Source organism: Phascolarctos cinereus, unplaced genomic scaffold, assembly GCF_003287225.1.
Source record: "Phascolarctos cinereus isolate Bilbo 61053 unplaced genomic scaffold, phaCin_HiC Scaffold_5;HRSCAF=322, whole genome shotgun sequence".
Lineage (NCBI taxonomy): Eukaryota > Metazoa > Chordata > Mammalia > Diprotodontia > Phascolarctidae > Phascolarctos > Phascolarctos cinereus.
The window spans coordinates 469,355,692-469,373,087 of NW_027555958.1; the positions used below are offsets into that span (position 1 = coordinate 469,355,692).

Consider the following 17,396-nt stretch of genomic DNA (forward strand, 5'->3'; position numbering starts at 1 on the left):
CCCTGTCCTTCTCCTCCCTCTCTTCCTTCCATTATCCAGGGTTAGAGCTCAGAGACTACCTAGCTCAGCTCCTTCAGTTTGCAGATAAGGACAATGACACTCCTTTGCCTGTGGACACATCCTTTGGGGGAAGAGGAGTAAACCTCCCCTGAGATAACTGAAGTCTTCCACTGGCTGCTCTGAAATCATCCTGATCCTTCCCCTGGATCTCATAGAGTCACTGGTGTAGAGTTGGAAAGACCTTTAAGGTCATCTTGGCCTACCCTCGTGTCACAGAAGTAAATGAGGCCCTGAGAGACCGAGAAATCCCACAGCCAGTTAAACGTCTGAGGCAGGAGGCAAGCCCAGGTCTTCTGGATGGCTCCACATGCAGACCTCTATTGCCAGTGGCCTCCCAGCCACCCCTGAAAGCCACATGCAGAGGTCTCTACGTGGCTGCACCAAGGCCCACCTGCTCCTTAACATGAGAAAGGCAAATTGTTTTCAGGGAGATAACCCCGGAAGGGGGTAACTCCTTCCTTCAGTCAGCGCAGGCTGGGTCCCACTGGGTTAGAGGTTCTATCAGTGACACTTTGGGGGAGCTGGCCAAGCCTCTGGAGAAAGAATCATGTTTTAAATGTTTCTCAGAATCATGTTTTTAAGTAATTGAAGGAAATGCAAATTTTCTGTTAAAGTTTAGTGAAAATAAAAATGCCATTTCTCCCCCATCCCAAGTTCACGGACCTGCTGAAATCTATCCATGGACCCCTGAGGATCTGTAGGCCCTTGGTTAAGCACTCCTTCACTAGTGCTAACTACCACCCACAAGGAGCAAGTGAGCCTCATGTCGAGGAGAGTACTGGACTTGGAGGCTGGAAGAGCTGGGTGCTAACCCTGCTCAGCCGCATGCTGGCTGTGTGACCCTGGACAAGTCACTTAACCTTTGAGAGTCTCAGTTTTCTCATCTGTAAAGTGGGGGATAGTAATGGCATCCAGACTCCAGGGGTTCCAAGTGTCCAATGAGATAATGTATGTCAATCACCTGACAAACCTTGAGGCACCAGGGAGTTATCAGGAAGAAAGGTTTTTCATGTTTTGGCTCTGAAGAAAAAACAAAACCCCCAAACTCAGGCCAACTTCAAAAGAAAGGGAAGCATGGAAGAAGAGGGGAGGAAGAGGAGGGGAGAAGAAGGGGAAGAGGAGGAGGGGGAAGAGGAGGAGAGGAGGAAGAGGAGAAGGAGGGAGAAGAAAAAGAGGAAGGGAGAGGAGAAGGAGGATGGAGGGAGGAGGAGTGAGGAAGAGAGGGGAGAAGAGGAGGAGAAAAAGAAGAGGAGGAGGAGGAAGGAAGGGGTAGAAGAGGAAGGGAGAAGAGGAGAAGGAGAGAGAAGAAAAAGAGGAGGGAAGAGGAGGGGAAGTCAGAAAGAGGAGGGACAGAAAGAAAAAGAAGGGGAGGAGGAGAGGAAAAAAGAGAAGACAAGGAGAGAAGAGGGGCAGGAGAAAAAGGGGAGTTGGGTTGGCTGTTGGGGGTCGCCCAGAACATTTACAGATCAAGTGTGCCCACTGACAGTTTATTACTAATCTCCTCGCATGACCCCCTGAGCCAAAGCTCTTTCCAAGGCTTTGCATAAATGCCGATAATCCCTGGGCCACCTTTGCATGGTCTGGTGGGAGAGGAAGAAAGTGAGCAGGCGGGAAGTGAGTGATAAGACCAAATGGAGAGACGGTGGAGGGGGTGGAAGGGGTGGAGGGCCAGGCCTGCAGCGGGGGGCTGGGCGCAGAGAGGGAGACGGGCGTGCAGAACGTTCATCCACGGATGTCAGGATGGCAGCTTCTCATTATTAAATGGAAGAGCTCGGGATAAATCTGATCTCACTTCCATTTGTTTTCCGCCTGAGCCGCCAAAGGTCGGCTGGCTCTGTCTAGAAAGTGATGTTCTGGGCTGCTGGCAAAGCTAATTTCATGTCTGGCTTGCCTGAGACTGGGAGAAAAAAATAAAAAAAGAAAGAAAGCTTCCTGGCAGGGAAGGGCTTCAGGATCTGAGGGGCTGCGGACACTCCGCAAGGGGATGGTGGGGTCATTGCCCTCGCGCTGGAAGGGGCCTCAGAGGTCACCAAGTCTGGCCCTTTCATCTGACAGATGAGGAAACTGAGGCCAAGGAGGCTGTGACTCGCTCAAGGTGACACAAGTAGCAGTTGGCAGAGGGGACCTGAACTCAGGTTTTCCTGAGTATGAGTCCAAGCCTCTATCTGTTGGACTTCTCTGTGCCTCAGTTTCCATATCTGTAAAATGGGGCACCTCATAGGGTTGGTGTGCGCATCAAGAGAGATAGTGCCTGTAAAGCACTTTGAAACCTTAAAGCTATGTGATATACCTGGGAGCTATCGTCATTATTATTTCTTTTACTCCACCCGGCTTCCTGAGGGACAGCCTGCTAGGTGCAGCGGCTCTTCCGAGGGCTAGGGAAGGAACCCTCCAGGCCAATGCCTCGCTTTGTCCTAGCTGTGTGTCCTTGGGCAAGTCACTTCACCCTGTCTGCCTCAGTTTCCTTATCTGTAAAATGAACCACAATAAAAAATGGCAAAAATGGAAAACCACTCCAGTGTCTTTGCCAAGAAGACTCCAGATGGGGTCACGAAGAGTCAGACATGACCGAAAAACAGACACAAACAATAGACCAAGGCCTCCTCTTCATGGGATTTCAGATCTGGAACTGGAGGGGACCTCACAGGGCCAATCCTATGATTGTACAGGGAGCTCAGTGTGGTGATCAAGATTGAAGAGTTACTCTAGGCCGGGGGGTTAGATCTGGAGACGGGTGGGACCTTGGAGGTTCCCAAGTCCAGTTGTCCCATGTTATAGATGAGCAAACTGAGGCAGGAAAAGCTTGAATGCAGGCGCTCTGCCCCCAGAGGCTACACTCTAACCACTGATCCATGCTGCCTTTGGGATCTGAGACACTGGGTCATCAGGAAAGTGCAGCGTCCTCTCCCACTGACTCATACTGATTTAAGTCATGCTCAGACCTTTCCCTGCAAATAGGGTTTAAGAGAATCCAAGAATTTCAGAGTTCAGAGGGACTTTGGAAACCATCTTTTCCAACTCTTTTATTTGACAGGGAGGGAAGTGAAGCCCAGAGAGGCAGGTATTTGCCCAAAGACAGTGAAGGGCCCCATGAAGGAGCCCTGGGGCTCAGCCAGGACAGGGCACCTTGTCTCCAGTTCTGGGCTGGTTCTACAGAACAGGCTGATGGAGGGAGGAAAGACCCAACAGAAATGGTGTGTGTGGGTGTCCCGGTCTGCCAAAGCCAGCATTAAGCGCCGGTCTGGGACCTTCTGCCTTGACCACACTGACCACCTTTTCTATATAGGTAGGATTCAATTCCATTGAACTGAACACATACATTTAGTGATTATGTAAGTCACTAGGTTATGCACTACATTGGACAAAGAGAAATTAAAAGAGAAAATGGTGTTACCCTCAGGGAGGGTTGCCCAAAGACTGTACCTGAAACCTACAAAGTAAGACATAATCTGGTAAATGCTGAGGGGTGGGCCACAGTGGGGAGGAAGGTGGCCTGGGACCTGGGGCCATGTACACAGGAAGGAGAATGTGTTCCTCCAGGTGAGCAGCATTTGACCAGAGGTATTAGCAGGAGAAAGAGAAAGGAGGGAACAGATTCAGGACATAGAAAGGCAGAATCAATGGGACTTAATGAGAATGAACAATTCTAAGTTGGAGACTTCCCATCTAGGGGCTGGGAAGATCATACCATTGATAAAAAGAGCAAAGTCAGACAGAAGAATTATGGGATCATATATTTAACAAAGAAATAACCCTTGGAATCCATCAAGTTCCAACCCCTAACTTTACAGATGAGGAAAGTGAGGCACTGAGTGTTAAGTGACTTACCCAGGGTCACCAGGCTAGGCAGGATTTGACCTCTCCCACTACCCTGTTCAGCATGATCCAGATGCACCCAAAGAAGGGCTCATTAGGCAGGTGACTTCCACAAGAAGCCTCCTGGTGAGCCACCATCTGAGGCTGGAAGACTCGCCCCGTATGAGAGGAGAACCCCGCTCCCATCCCTGCCCTGCCCGCCGTGAGGTCCCAAGAACAGAGCAGAGTTATGCTCACCGCTGGACGGGTCGTCCCCATAGTTTTTGTGAGATGGTGCATACAGGAACATCAGTGCGAAGACGTAGAGGTTCCACATGCCGTAGATGCCTGTGAAAAAGGCACTGTTCACTTGGACCGTGACACCGCCCCATTTCCAGTGGCCCTCGGTCACCTGTCACAGAGCAAAAAAGCAGACGTGGTCAGAGTGGACCACAAGCAAGGCTGCCATTTCCTGAGGCCACCATCTCTTCCTGGCCTCCCCATCTCTGGGTCTGGCAAGCAGTGTGACCAGGGCCAAGTCATTTGGGCCCCAGTTTCCTCATCCATGAAATGGGCCTATTAATGCCTGACGAATTTCACCTCTCAGGTCTGTACTGAAACAGGATAGAAATAGCATGCATAAAGGGTTTTATAAGCCCTTCAGCACAATTCAAGAAGCATTGATAAAGGGTATGTAGGCCTCGTGCTAAGTGTTAGGCACATACAGAGACAACAATGAAATAGCCCCTTCCCTCTAGGAGCACATTCTAGCCTGAACTGTGGCAGGAACCTCAGCTACTATTATTGTCATTATGAAATGCGCTAATCATGGCGTGTCCTGACTGAGGGACCTTTCATTGCTCACCAAAAAAAGCCCAAGCTCCTGACTCAGGCATTCAATGCTCTGTAAACCTGCCTTTCCAGTCAATCTCACCCTCCTCTTCACCCAGGACCTTAGGAGGAAAGATTAGTAGCTAGAAAAGACCTCAAGTCCAAACCCTTCTTTTCAGAGATGAGCAAGCCAAGGAGCGACTTACCCAGGGTCCTCCAAGGATCTGAGGCAGAATTGGAACCCAGGTCCTTCCTGTCTCCAAATTCAGCACTATTTACTGCCTCGTGCAGTCTTCTCCCAAACTAGACCAGGTGCCACTACGTTTTTTCCATCTTGGCTTTTGCTCTTGTCTTTCACTTCTGCTTGGAAAACCCTCCCTCCCATGTCTGGTTGCTGAAATCTTACCTGTCCTTCAGGGTGCAGCACAGATGCCCACCTCCTCCATGAAGGTTCCCCTTCACAGTCACATAGGAATTAAGATCCCGCTACTGTTTGCACTTACTAAGATAATGACATGGATCTGTGACCCCACTGAGGACATGCTCCTCTCCCATACTCTCCACATCAGTGTTACCATACTTTAATGTGTAGTTCATTGATCTGTGTCCCTGTCTCATCTCCTTCTGCTCTTAGACAGTAAGCTCTCTGAGGACAGGGACTGGCTCTCATCCATCTTGCCTGGTACAGTGCAGGAATACAATAAATGCTTTCATCTCTAGTTCCTTGGTGCTTGGGACGGCACTCTGCGCATTGCTCTGGGCCAAGGAGTTCACCTCTTGTAGCAAACTCCCCTCCAGGACCCTTCTTGCACCAATAAGGTCCAGCTACTCCTCTACAAAAGCGGCTTACGAATTATGGCTATGCATTGTAAACAAAGGCCAAGATGAGGAATCCAGAGAAGTGCAGGGAGACTTTTGTGAACTGATGCAAAGTGAGGTGGGGTGAGCAGATCCAGGACAACAAGAGACACGTGATGACCACAATGTAAAGGGAAAGATCAACCATGAACTATAGACCCGAATGGCATTACAATGACTAAGCTGGGCCCAGAGAAAACTAGGAGAAGGTACTTCACCCCCATCCTTTTCCAAGGTGAGGGAGTACGAGGGCAGAACATTGCATATAATGTTGGTTAGTTTTACTGAAGAATTTTTAACCCTTTTTCCCCTTTGAGGTTGTTCCCAGTTTTTCCTGTCTCTATCTCATTTGTGCATAATTGTTAATATCTTGTCTCCCCCGTTAGATTATCAGCTCCTTGTGGGCAGGGACTGTTTTGTTGCCTTTGTTTCTGCAGCCTTAGAACAGTGCCCAGCACATAGTAGGTGCTTAATAAATGCTGGCTGGCTAGATTTCTTTATTATAAAGGATTATTCTCTAGAATGGGATGGGAGGTGGGATACATGGGGCTACGTAGGTGGTATAAAAACCAAAGGAATTAACAAAAATGTATCAAAAATAAATAGAAAATAAAAAATAATGGGCCACTTCACAAAAGTTAGTGTTAAGAGACTTACCTGGGGGCACTGAGTGAGTTAATGACTTGTATATGTCAGAGGCAGGATTTGAACCCAGGTCTTCCTGACTCCAGGGCCAGCTCTCTGTGCACTACACTAAGCTGTCTCTTGCTCTGTGCATAGCAGACACTTTAAAAAATTTTGTTGGATTGAAAAAAATTCCAGGGCATGCAGCAATAAGGGTGAATGCCCTCTCCAAGGTACAATGAAAAGAGTCATGCCGGGGTCCTTGTTCGGATGGGAATTCAATAGAGAAGGCCAGAATTACCTGGTGGCTGCACTTTATGGGGCACCCTGGCTAGATGAAGGCACAGAGTCGCCATCAGAGAGGCTGGGCTGCCAGAACGTCTTCCTTCATGCCTACACTCAGGATGGTCCACACACCTAGAGGACTACCCTCTGCTCTCTGACTTCTCCGGAGGCGGAATCAAAGGCTTCTTCACCCCGACCAACCCTGGACTACCCCAAGGTTCTCTCTCCATACACTCTCCCTTGGTGACCTCACTGGTTCCCAGGAGTTCAATAACAATTTCCATCCAGATGATTCCCAGAGCTAGAGATCTGGCCCTTGTCTTTTGTGAGCTCCACACCTGGGTCCCAGCTGCCTACCGGATAGTTTGAACAGAATGTTCTGGAGGCATCTCAACTGCTCTGTTCAAAACAGAACTCATTATTTCCCCCCAACTATTTCTATCAAGAACTGCTGTGTCCTTCCAGTCACTGAGCTTTGAAGCCTCGGCGTCATCCCTGGCTCCTCACTCTCGTTTACTTCCCATGGGCAATCAGATGCCTAAATCTCATTGCTCGTCTCTCCCAAACACTTCAGGCATGACTGTGCCCTCCTCTCCATGGACACAGTCAACACCAACACGTGACTTCAGACTCTCTGGGATATTGCACGAGCCTCTGCCTCGGTTTCCCTGCCTCAAGCCTTTCCCCACTCCAATCCAGCTTCCATAGACCTGCCAAAAAGATTTTCCTAAGAGGCACCATTTCACCCATTAAACTTTGACCATGTCAGTCAAACTCTACTGACTCTATTACCTTTAGGAGCAAATACAGAGTCCCGAAGTCCAAGTTCAGACATTAGCTATTAAAGCTTTAAATTGCACTAAGATTTTTGGGACGCTCGGTATAAATTCTTTTTGGTAAGTAAAATTCTTGACAGCCTGGCCCCTTACTCCCTTTCCAGTCTTCTTACACATCGCGGCCTTGCACGTACTCTCTGATTCAGCCCATCTGGCCAGCTTGCCGCTGGGTACTCTCAAGACCCCGCTTCCTGTTGCCAGACCTTTGCCGTTCCCGGCGCCTGGAACACTGGCTCAGCTCCGTCTTCCAAAATCTCTTTCTTCCTTCAAGACTCTGCGTAAGCGGCTTCTTCTGCATGAAGCCTTTCCTGACTCTCCCAGATACTGGCAGTCCTGTCCCCAAACCACTCACTGTGGACACGTGGGAATGTGTGGGATGCTGTACTGCTGCGTTGTTTCCCTCTCAGGCTTTTGAAGCTTGCCTTCCCAAGGGCAGCCTGAGCCTTGGTCTTTGCGGCCCCAGCACCCGGTGCAGTGCCTGGCATATAGAAGGTGCTTAATAGATGCTTGTTGGTCGATGCAGGAAAAGAATCCCTCCTGTCAACGTCCGCCTGACAAGGGGTCATCGAGCCCCCACTGAAGAACTCCGAGGAGAGAGAACCGCCTTCCACTTTGGGGCAGCCGCGTCGTCAGAGCGTTGCCCCTCACTTGAGCCCCAGCTGACTGCTCTGCACTCTCCAGCCGCTGCTCTTGATTCCGTCCTCTGAGGCCACAGGGAGCAGATGAATTCTTCCTCCTGGCAGACAGCCCTTCACCCCGAGGATGGCGATTACTTCCTCGCTGAATCTCCTCCTCCTCCAGGCCAATCAGCCCCAGCTCCATCAAATAAGGCTCAGGTGATGTGGCTCAAGGCTTTCCCCACCCTGGCCGGCCCCTCGGGGTGCTCTCCAGCTCAGAAGCCCCTTCTTAAGTCCTGGCGTCCAGAACTCAATGCAGTTCTCCGGAGGAGGTCTGACCGGGGCAGAGACCCGCCCCCTGCTGGAAGCCATGCCCATTTCGCATCAGTTTTGCCGGCTGCCATTTGCTAACTCAAGTCTTGACTCAATGTGAGAACTGCGGACCTGGAATATTCCTTAGCAACCATTCAGTCTATAAAAAACCCCCACTACCACATACCTGAGACGTGGTCATTCAGCCTCTGTTGACTTCAAACTCCAGTAGAGTCTGAAAACCTTATGGCTGAAGCCCTGGAAGGGGGCCAGCCTCACATTTCACAGGGATGAGACAATCCCGGGTTGACAGTTGCTGTGAGTTAGGGACTTGGAATTCAGAAGACGCTGGCAGATTCCCAGCTCAGCTACACACTGGCTGTGTAACCTTGGGCAAACAGCGTCGTCTCCCTTTGCAAGCTCCAGCCAGATTCCCCTGCTCAAGAACTCCGCTGGCTCCTTCTTACCGGAAGGGGAAACTGCAAACTCCTCCTTCACAATCCTGCTCTGGCTGCTTGATCCCCTACATGACACTCTCCTCCCAGATCTGCGCCTTCCAATGGGCTTTTCCTATGCCATCGATGCATTCCCTCCTTCCCACAACTCATAGAAATCCACCGATTAATAAACTGTTATTTATTAAGCACCTACTAGGTGCCAGACACTGTGCTGAGCACTGTGGATATAAAGAGAGGCAAAAGACAGTCCTGCCCTCAGTCCTGCCTACAGTCTGAAAATAGGGGAGATGGCAAACCAACAAATATATAAAAAATAAGTTTTATGCAGGATAAACAGGACATGACTGGAGGGAAGGCACTAGAATTAAGAGGGGGTGGGAAAGGCAACTTGCTGCAGAAGGGGGGATTTTAGTTGGGACTTACCTTCCTCCAAAGCCATTCCTACAGTGAGCCTATCTTGACCTCCCCTCACCCCCAATCCCTGCCACCAGTTACTGCTTGCCCTTCTTCCAGAAATTATTGTATGTATTTTATGTTTAATTTTCCATTGATATGCTATTTTCCCCCAATATGATTTCCCTGAGGGGCTGTTTCATTTGTCTTTGTACCCTTGGTGCCTAGCACTGTGCCTGACACAATGTATATTTAATACTTATTCAGGGAATGAATGAATGAATGACTGTGACCATGGAGTAAAGGTCTCCGATCTCCTGGTGCTCAGCATGGCACTGAGTACCCGCAGGCACTTGGGTGTAGTAGAAAGAACACTAGTCACACCCAGGGAGGCTATGGATTCCGTGCTCTGCTGCTTATTCTATCTATGACCTGTAAGCAGGTCACTTTTTACCTCTAGGTTACAATTTTCTTGTCTGTAAAATGAGGATATAAATATCCGACCCATCCCACAGGCTTGCTGCAAGGGACATGCTTTGTAAACTTGAAAGTCCTGCATGTGCATGTGTGTTATTATTAGCATACATGCTCAGCACAGAGACTTATCTGAATGAGGAGGGTCCAAAGAGCCCAGCTACTCCTTATTTTCCACACAAAGAAAAGGCCAGATAACTTTCCTTCAGTTGCCCTGCTAGACAATGGGGGAGCTGGGATTTGAACTCTAATGTCTAGGGTCCTTTCTATCAGGCACCATTTTGCCTCCTACCTCGAGAAGGAGAAAGGTAGTTTTGCATTATAGACCTATTGTGGGGAATCGGAGACTGTGATCTGTTTTTTGTTTTTAATGTTTCCTCAGTTTCCTTGTCTGAAGAGGGTGGGCTAGATGAACTCTGAGGTCCCTCCCAGCTCTACACATTATGACCAAGAAATGTAAGCAGCCCCCATGTTTTGATGCTTCAAGTATGAATTGTTTGAATGTTCTTCCCTGACATCATCTTTATCTCAAGTTGATACTTTTAGACATTGATTCATACTGTACAAATATAGATATAGCCCCATATGCATAGAAAGTTGGGACCTACTTCAGCAGCTACCAGAGAAGTTCTGGACTCAAAGGGAAGGACAAGAATGAGGATAAACAGTGAGGGATAACCAACAAATGTAAAAATAAGAGCTACTGACACATGCCAAAAGATGATTTCTTTTATAATCTTGCTTCCAACTCTACTTTCACATTGCCTCACAGACAGTAACCGGTCACTATTTTAGACTGTTATTTTAACAAAGTTCTATTTCTCAAGGACAAATGTGATACAGCTTCAGTTTCCTTTTAAATTGAGGGAAAAGATAAGAGTAGATAAACAGCAAGGCTCTTTGTGGCTTTTATACTATCTCATGATTTTAAAAGTATTGAGTCTATGTGCCTCATCTTGCCTCTTAGATAATCATGGCTGGGGGTGGGCTAACTGCTCGGTCTACCCACTCATTCTCTGGTACCCCAGGTCACAGCTTCCAAAAATTCAGGTACTGTGCCTAGAAGGAAGTAATCACTCGGTAAACATATATTAAGTGCCTACTAAGTGCCTGGTACTATGTTAAGCTCTGGGGATACAAATTAAAATTTAAAAAAAAAAAGAGAGAGAGACAATCCTTGCCTTGAAGGAGTTTATAGTTTAAAACCAAAGCTCCTAAGTAATGACAACCTCTCAGTCTCACTGGCTTTGAACTTTCAAAAAGGTAAGGCGACTGACGCTAATGCAGCCTAGGCTAATGCACTTACCCTGGCAAATTTCATTTCTGGAAATCACTTTTTCCCCTCTAGGAGATTTGGAGGCAGAAGACTTGGGTTCAGATCTTAGCTCTTTCATTGACTATTTATATGACCTTGTGCTAGGAACTTCATCTGCCAACCAGGGCTTCAGTTTCCTCCGTAAAACAAAGGGGATGGATGGGCTCAAAGTCCTTCGATGCCATATGTGACCACTTGTATAGAGAGCCACGTACTGAGATGTGGAAGGAACCCAGGATGACGAGGAGTCAGATGGCTGAGGTTCAATTCAACTTCACAGACATTTATTAAGAGCCTGCTATGTCTTTTCTGTACTTTATTATTTTTGGTTTTGGGTTTTTGGTCTGTGATTTGCTTTGCAACAGAGCTAATATGAAAATGTTTTGCATGACTGCATCAGGATAATCTATTTTAAATTGCTTTCTTTCTCAGAGAGAGGGGAGAGAAGGGAAGGAAGGAGAGGATCTAAATTTTAAAAAGCGAATGTTAAAATTTTTGTTTACATGTAATAGAGAAAAAATTAAATTTTACATGTAAAAAAGAAGTGTGATACTTTTAAAAAGAGCCTACTATTGGCTGGACACTTTGCTTGGTACGAGGGATACAAAGACAAAAACAAAACAATCTCTGTCGTCAAAGAGCTGACATTCTGCTAGGTTCTCAAAAGCACTATCTCTGTCATTGATTGGATCTACGTGACCCTGGGCAAATCATATAAACTCTCTGGGCTTAACTGCCTCCTCTGTAAAATGGGGATAATAATTCTTATACCACTACCCTCAAAGGCAGAGATAGCATGGCATAGTAGATAGAGACCTGGCCTCAGAACAGGAAGACCTGGGTTCAAATCCCACTTCTGATGTACCAGTCAGTCAACAAACATTAATTAAATACTTATTATGTGCCAAATACCGAGCTGGGCACTTGGGATTTAAAGGAAAATCAGTTCCTGCCTGCCTGCAAGGAGCTTACATTCTCACAGGGAAGACAACACCTACGTAACTGGATACATACAGAGTAGTTGAAAGGGAATCTTAGTGCTGGGGCACTAGGAAAGCCTTTCTGCACAATGCCTTCTTTGACCAGAGTCTTAAAGGAACCTAGGAGGTGGATGGGAGAAGGGAACATTCCAGGCACTGGGGCACAGCCAGGCAAGAGATAGCCCAAGTACCGTAGGGGAATGGAGGGCCTAACATGGAAGGTGGTTGGAAGGTAGGAAGAGGGGTCAGTTGTAGAATCAGAGAAGAGCTTCTATTTTATTCTAGAGATAAGAGCTAGCAATTTTTGTTAAATTAATACAGAAGTTAATTCAGACTATTCATTCAGAGGCCAAATACCGAAGCTGAAGATGAAATACTTTGACAACATAATGAGAAGACAGGACCTCATTGGAAAAGACCCTGACGTTGGGAAAGATTGAAAGAAGAGGGGATGGCAGAGGACAGAAAGTGTCCTGGAGACAATGAAGATGACCTTAGACAGACTTGGGGAGATGATGGAGGACAGAAGGGCCTGGCACACTGGAGTCCATGGGGTCACTCAGAGTAAGATACGGCAGAACAAGAGGGAGCCATAGGAGTTCACTGAACAGGAAGGGTAATGCAGTCAGATCTACACGTTAGGAGAATCAGTTAGCAGCTGCAAAGCAGAAGAGGGATCAGAATGGGGGGAAGTAACCCACTTCATTTTGCATTTGTCCACCGAATGAAGAGCTGACTCCTCCTCCTTCTCCTCTACCTCCTCCTCATCATCACGGAGGAATGGAATGAGTGAGCACTGGCCTGAAAGCCAAGAAACCCTGGGTTCTAGTCCTGCCCCTGATACACACAGGCTGTGGGTCAACTAACCTCTCAGAGCCTATCGGGCAATCCTTGAGCCTCACAGAAAAAAGGTACCGACCTATATTAGTAAAGGGCATTTCCTATTTCCTCATTTAGTAGTCCTCACACTAACGAAATCATTGGTCTACACTCCATTCAGCTATCACCCTCACAGGGTTATTGGGAGCAAAACACTTTGCAAATTGTAAAGCTATATTTAAACAAATTCTTCTTATTATTTTTATTATTATTGTTACTAAGAAAAATGCTCATTTATTGACTAGAGGTAAGTACAGCCTCCTTTCTCTAAGAAGGACAAAAGCCCAAACACTTTTTGGAGGGCTAATTTCATACAGCATTTAAAATTTTGCAAAGGGCTTTAATACACTATCTCATTTGATCCTACAATGTAGGCAGGGGCTATTTTCGTCCCCATTTTACAGATGAGAAAACTGATGAGATATTTCTATGTAATGGGTCCCTGGCATGATAATGGGAAGGAGCAGAAGAGCATTTGCACAGGCCTTTGGGAATTTGCCTTGGTGGGATCTGACCTGGAACTTCATGCCAGCCTGGCTGGGCTTGCCCATCATGAAGGTCAGTGGTCTTCTCCATACTTCACATGCATGCTCTCTGATCTCTCCTGCCTGAAGAGCCGGGCTGCTGTGCTTGCAGTCTTGAAAAATGTCAGGCCTTTAAAAGCCCAACTACAAAGCCTTCAGGGTCACTGCATTCTCTAGCCCCTCCCTCAGCCCCTCATTCTAGGTCACCCGGCTTTAAGATTCCTCTTGAATTCGATTTCATGCAGCTTAAAGCCCAGGCAAGCTCTCCCAGCAAGCAGTGGGACACAATGAGGTTTTTTTAGAAACATTCCTTTCCCTGAGGGCTGGGATCCATTTCAAAAAGTTACTCAAGGGGTCCTTCTTTTAGGTGAGATCACCACCGAGACTACTCGAAAATGGTATTAAAAAAAACCCTGTAATGACTCTATTAAAACATTACCTGGGAGACATCTCGTTATGCCCAAAAATGTCTCAGATGTCTATAAATAAACCTTTAAAAAAAACAGCAGGAAGAATGTAAGGAACTAATGGAATCTGAAATGTGCCTCCCGCCGCTCCTCTCCTTCAGCCAAAATCCACCCTGGATAATTTTTGTACCAGATATAAAAAGACAGAGGAGGGACAGCCGTGAGACGGGAAACATGGTGGAGCTGCAATATTAATCTTCTCCTCCAAACTTCACCCACCAGCTGAGCTCCCTTGAAGGCTGGCCTCCTTTGCTTGAAAAGCCCACACTAATTAAACATTTAGAAGATTAAGACCGAGCAACAATTCTTTTAAGCAGAGGGTCCCACTTGGCTCTTTGGGGAGAGGAGTCCTTTTGCATGAAAGGAGGAGCTGAGGCTAGTGAGGGAAATGGACTTTCTCTAGAGGAGCAGTGGGAATAGACATTCAAGTGGAAATCAACCTTTCCTCCACTGATTCTGGTTCAAACGCTGCCTTATTTCCCTAGGGGTTGTCCAATTCTTCCCTGCCCTCTGGGGCTCAGGGTAACCTGCAGAGGAATGATGGGCTGCCTTGAGAAGTGGCAAAGTGGGGTTCAAGCCAAAGCCGTATGACCAAATTTCAGGAGCACTACAGAGATATGGAGTTGACTCATTGGCCCCTGAGATCTTTACCAACACTGAGACCCTGTAATCATCCTTTACCTTCTGTTTCCTGAGAAGTAAGATGGATGGTTGATTGAGCTGGCCTTGGAGGTCCCCCAAGCTCTCAATTAATGAGCCTATAATTGTGGGAACTGAGACCAGGTTTGTCAGAAAACTAGAAAAGGGGTGGACTTGGGAAGAAAAACGAGAACTCCAGATCTGTTATTTCTCTTTTTCCGTTCCTAATCAATAATGATAGTGCTCTTGATTTGGAAAGAATGCCAGATTGGACGTGGGTCCAAACTTAATTCTACTACTCACTATCTGGACAACCTTGGGAAACATGCTTTGTCCCTCTGGGCCTCAGTTTCCCAATCTGTAAAGTGAGGATGTTACATTAGCTGGCTTTTGAAGTCCCTTCTACCTCTGAACTTCTGTGACTCTAGGCCAAGGCTTCTTAACCTTCTTTGTGTCCTGGCCGTCTGGGGTAGTCTGTGGCCTCCTCAGACACATGTTTTTGAAGGCATTAAAAAAAAATCCACAGGATAGTTATTGAAACTCAGTTATCCAAAGAACAAGAAACAAAAATGTTCACAGACCCCAGGTTAAGAAGCCCTAAGGGTAAATCTCTCAATCCAGTGAGCCTTAGGAGCCTGGAAATAAGTGTTCTAGGATGAGGGAGAAGAGATTTGGTGAAATTCAGGTCACTGTGTATATGCTCAAATTTGACTCAGATCGCTGCATGAAAGTTCATTCATGATTTAGGACATGACTCTTTGACTGCACTCTGGGTCACAGGAGAAAGTCCCAAGGTGCCCCGAGGTGTGAGAAACAGCCATTTAGGGACAAAAGCAGGGTGGCTCTAGACATAGAGCATCAGTCTCCCCATCTTGACCCTCTCCAGAGCCAGGGACATGAACGATGCCTGGTGGAAGCAGTCACTGGAGCTGGATACTGCTATGTGCCTCACACAGTGGGATTTGGCCCCTGAGGATGTCGTCATGGCTAACATCTAGCATGGGCATGGTGCCTATCAGGTGCCAGGCACACAGGTAGGTGTTTCAATCTTGAAAATTTCCTCACCTGTAAAATGGGGATAATAACAGCACCTCTCTCTCAGGGTCCTTGCGAAGATGAAATGAGATAATATTTATAAAGGGCTTAGCACACTTCCTGGCACAGAGTAGGTGCTAGATAAACACTTCTTCCTTTCCCACTTCCCCGCTTGTCATTTCTAGCCCAGCCACTTACTCATTGGTCATCAGTGGTCCAAAATGGCAGCACTCTTTGTTTTCTCCTCAACAAGGATGCAATTACAAGTTTTTGTTAAGTGCCTACTATATGCCAGAGATTGCATTAAGCCATTTACAAATATAATCCCATTTTATCCTTACCACACCCCTGGAAGGCAAGTGCTATTATCCCCATTTTACAGATGAGGACACTGAGGCAGTCAGTGGTTAAGGGACTTGCAGAGGATCACATGGCTAGTAAATATTTGAGGTCACATTTGAATTCAAGTCTTCTGGACTCTAGACCCAGAGTTCTTCCCACCTATATAAATCCCTATATATAATATATATCTATATCTATCTATCTATCTATCTATAAAATAATCCCTGCTCTAAAGGATCTTGTGTTCTATTGGAGGAGACAGCAGGTACATATAAAAGTATATAGCATAATTATAAAGTTAATAAAAACACAAAGTAATTGAACATAAGATAGTTTGGGACAGAGGGTGCTAGCAGTTTGGGGGGTTTTTGGGGGGGATGAGGCAATTGGGGTTAAGTGACTTGCCCAGGGTCACACAGCTAGTAAGTGTCAAGTGTCTGGCCTGAGGCCAAATTTGAACTCAGGTCCTTCTGACTCCAGGCCTGGTGCTCTATCCACTGTACCACCTCGTTGCCCCAAGCAGTTTGGGAGAACAAGAAAAGCTTTATGAGGAAGATGGTGTATAGGATGAGAGGACATCTGTGAAGTAGAGGGAGAGATGGGGTGATTTCCTGACATGGGGGGCAGTCATTCCGAAGGCGGAGAGGTGGTGTCAGAGAGCAGACCAGTGTGAGCCAGGGAGTATCGGCCAGAAAGCTGGACAGGTGAGCTGGGCCCAGGCTGTGAAGAGCTTTCAAATCTAAGCGGAGGAATTTCTATTCTACCTACAGACAACAGGAAGCTATTGGAGGTGTCTGTGTAGGGGAGTGGCACAGTCAGGTCTGGGCTCAAGGAAGACTTCTCCATGAGCAACATATAGGAAAGGACAACGGCACAGACAGGAAGCAGGCAGGGGATGAGAAAACTGCTGCATCGAGGGGATGTCTACATTTGGACAGATTCAAAAGCACTCACTTGACCACCTTGTGCATTCTGTGAAGTCTCCTACAAAGCCTTATGAAAACGTCCCTCTCCCTCCCAGAGGTGGATGGAATGGCATTCATTCATTCATTCATTCCACAAACATTTACTAAATGCCTACTGAATGCAGATAACTATGTGAGAGGCCAGAAGAACACCAAGTTTAGGTAAGATGATGCCCTTTCCCTTGTGCAATTGAAAATCAGGGAGGGAGATAGACACCAGCATCAATTACCATGATGCCCAATGTTAACTGCCAAGTATATGAGAGGGATGCAAAATAAAGTGCTTTTGAGAAAAACACAGGCCTCATGTACATCCAAAAAATGCCAGCAGCTCTTCTTCTGCAGCATCAGAAAATCAGCCACGAAGCAGATGCCCATCCCCCGGGCAATGGTGAAAGAAATGGTAGACCTGCTAACGGGTGTTACTGAAGAATAGGAAATAAGGAAGAGGGAGAAGAAGAGAGAGGCTCCTGTGAACTAACTGATACACAGTGAAGTAAGGAGAACCAGGAAAGCAACGTACCCAGGGACTCCAGCTTTGGACGTGGGAAGCTTAATCACGGCCTATCATCGCTAGTAGCAGCAGCAGCATCCTATGATTCAACATTGCTCTTTCGTTTCCTGGTCCCCGGGACCTCTCCATGTTACTGAGTCTTTTGCCCAGGACCTCAAAGGATACCAGATTTCAAACTAGGGAGGCCTCAGAG

General features: G+C 47.0%; 1 protein-coding gene across 2 annotated transcripts in view; it reads right to left on the minus strand.

The window, feature by feature from the left end:
• WLS (Wnt ligand secretion mediator) overlaps positions 1–17,396 on the minus strand; it is a 150,824-nt gene that overhangs the window by 17,861 nt on the left and 115,567 nt on the right. For both annotated transcript variants that reach the window (XM_020992999.2, XM_020992998.2), the window contains exon 11: positions 4,114–4,267. In XM_020992999.2, coding sequence (XP_020848658.1) covers positions 4,114–4,267 — 154 coding nt within the window. The remainder of the gene's footprint in view (positions 1–4,113; positions 4,268–17,396) is intronic.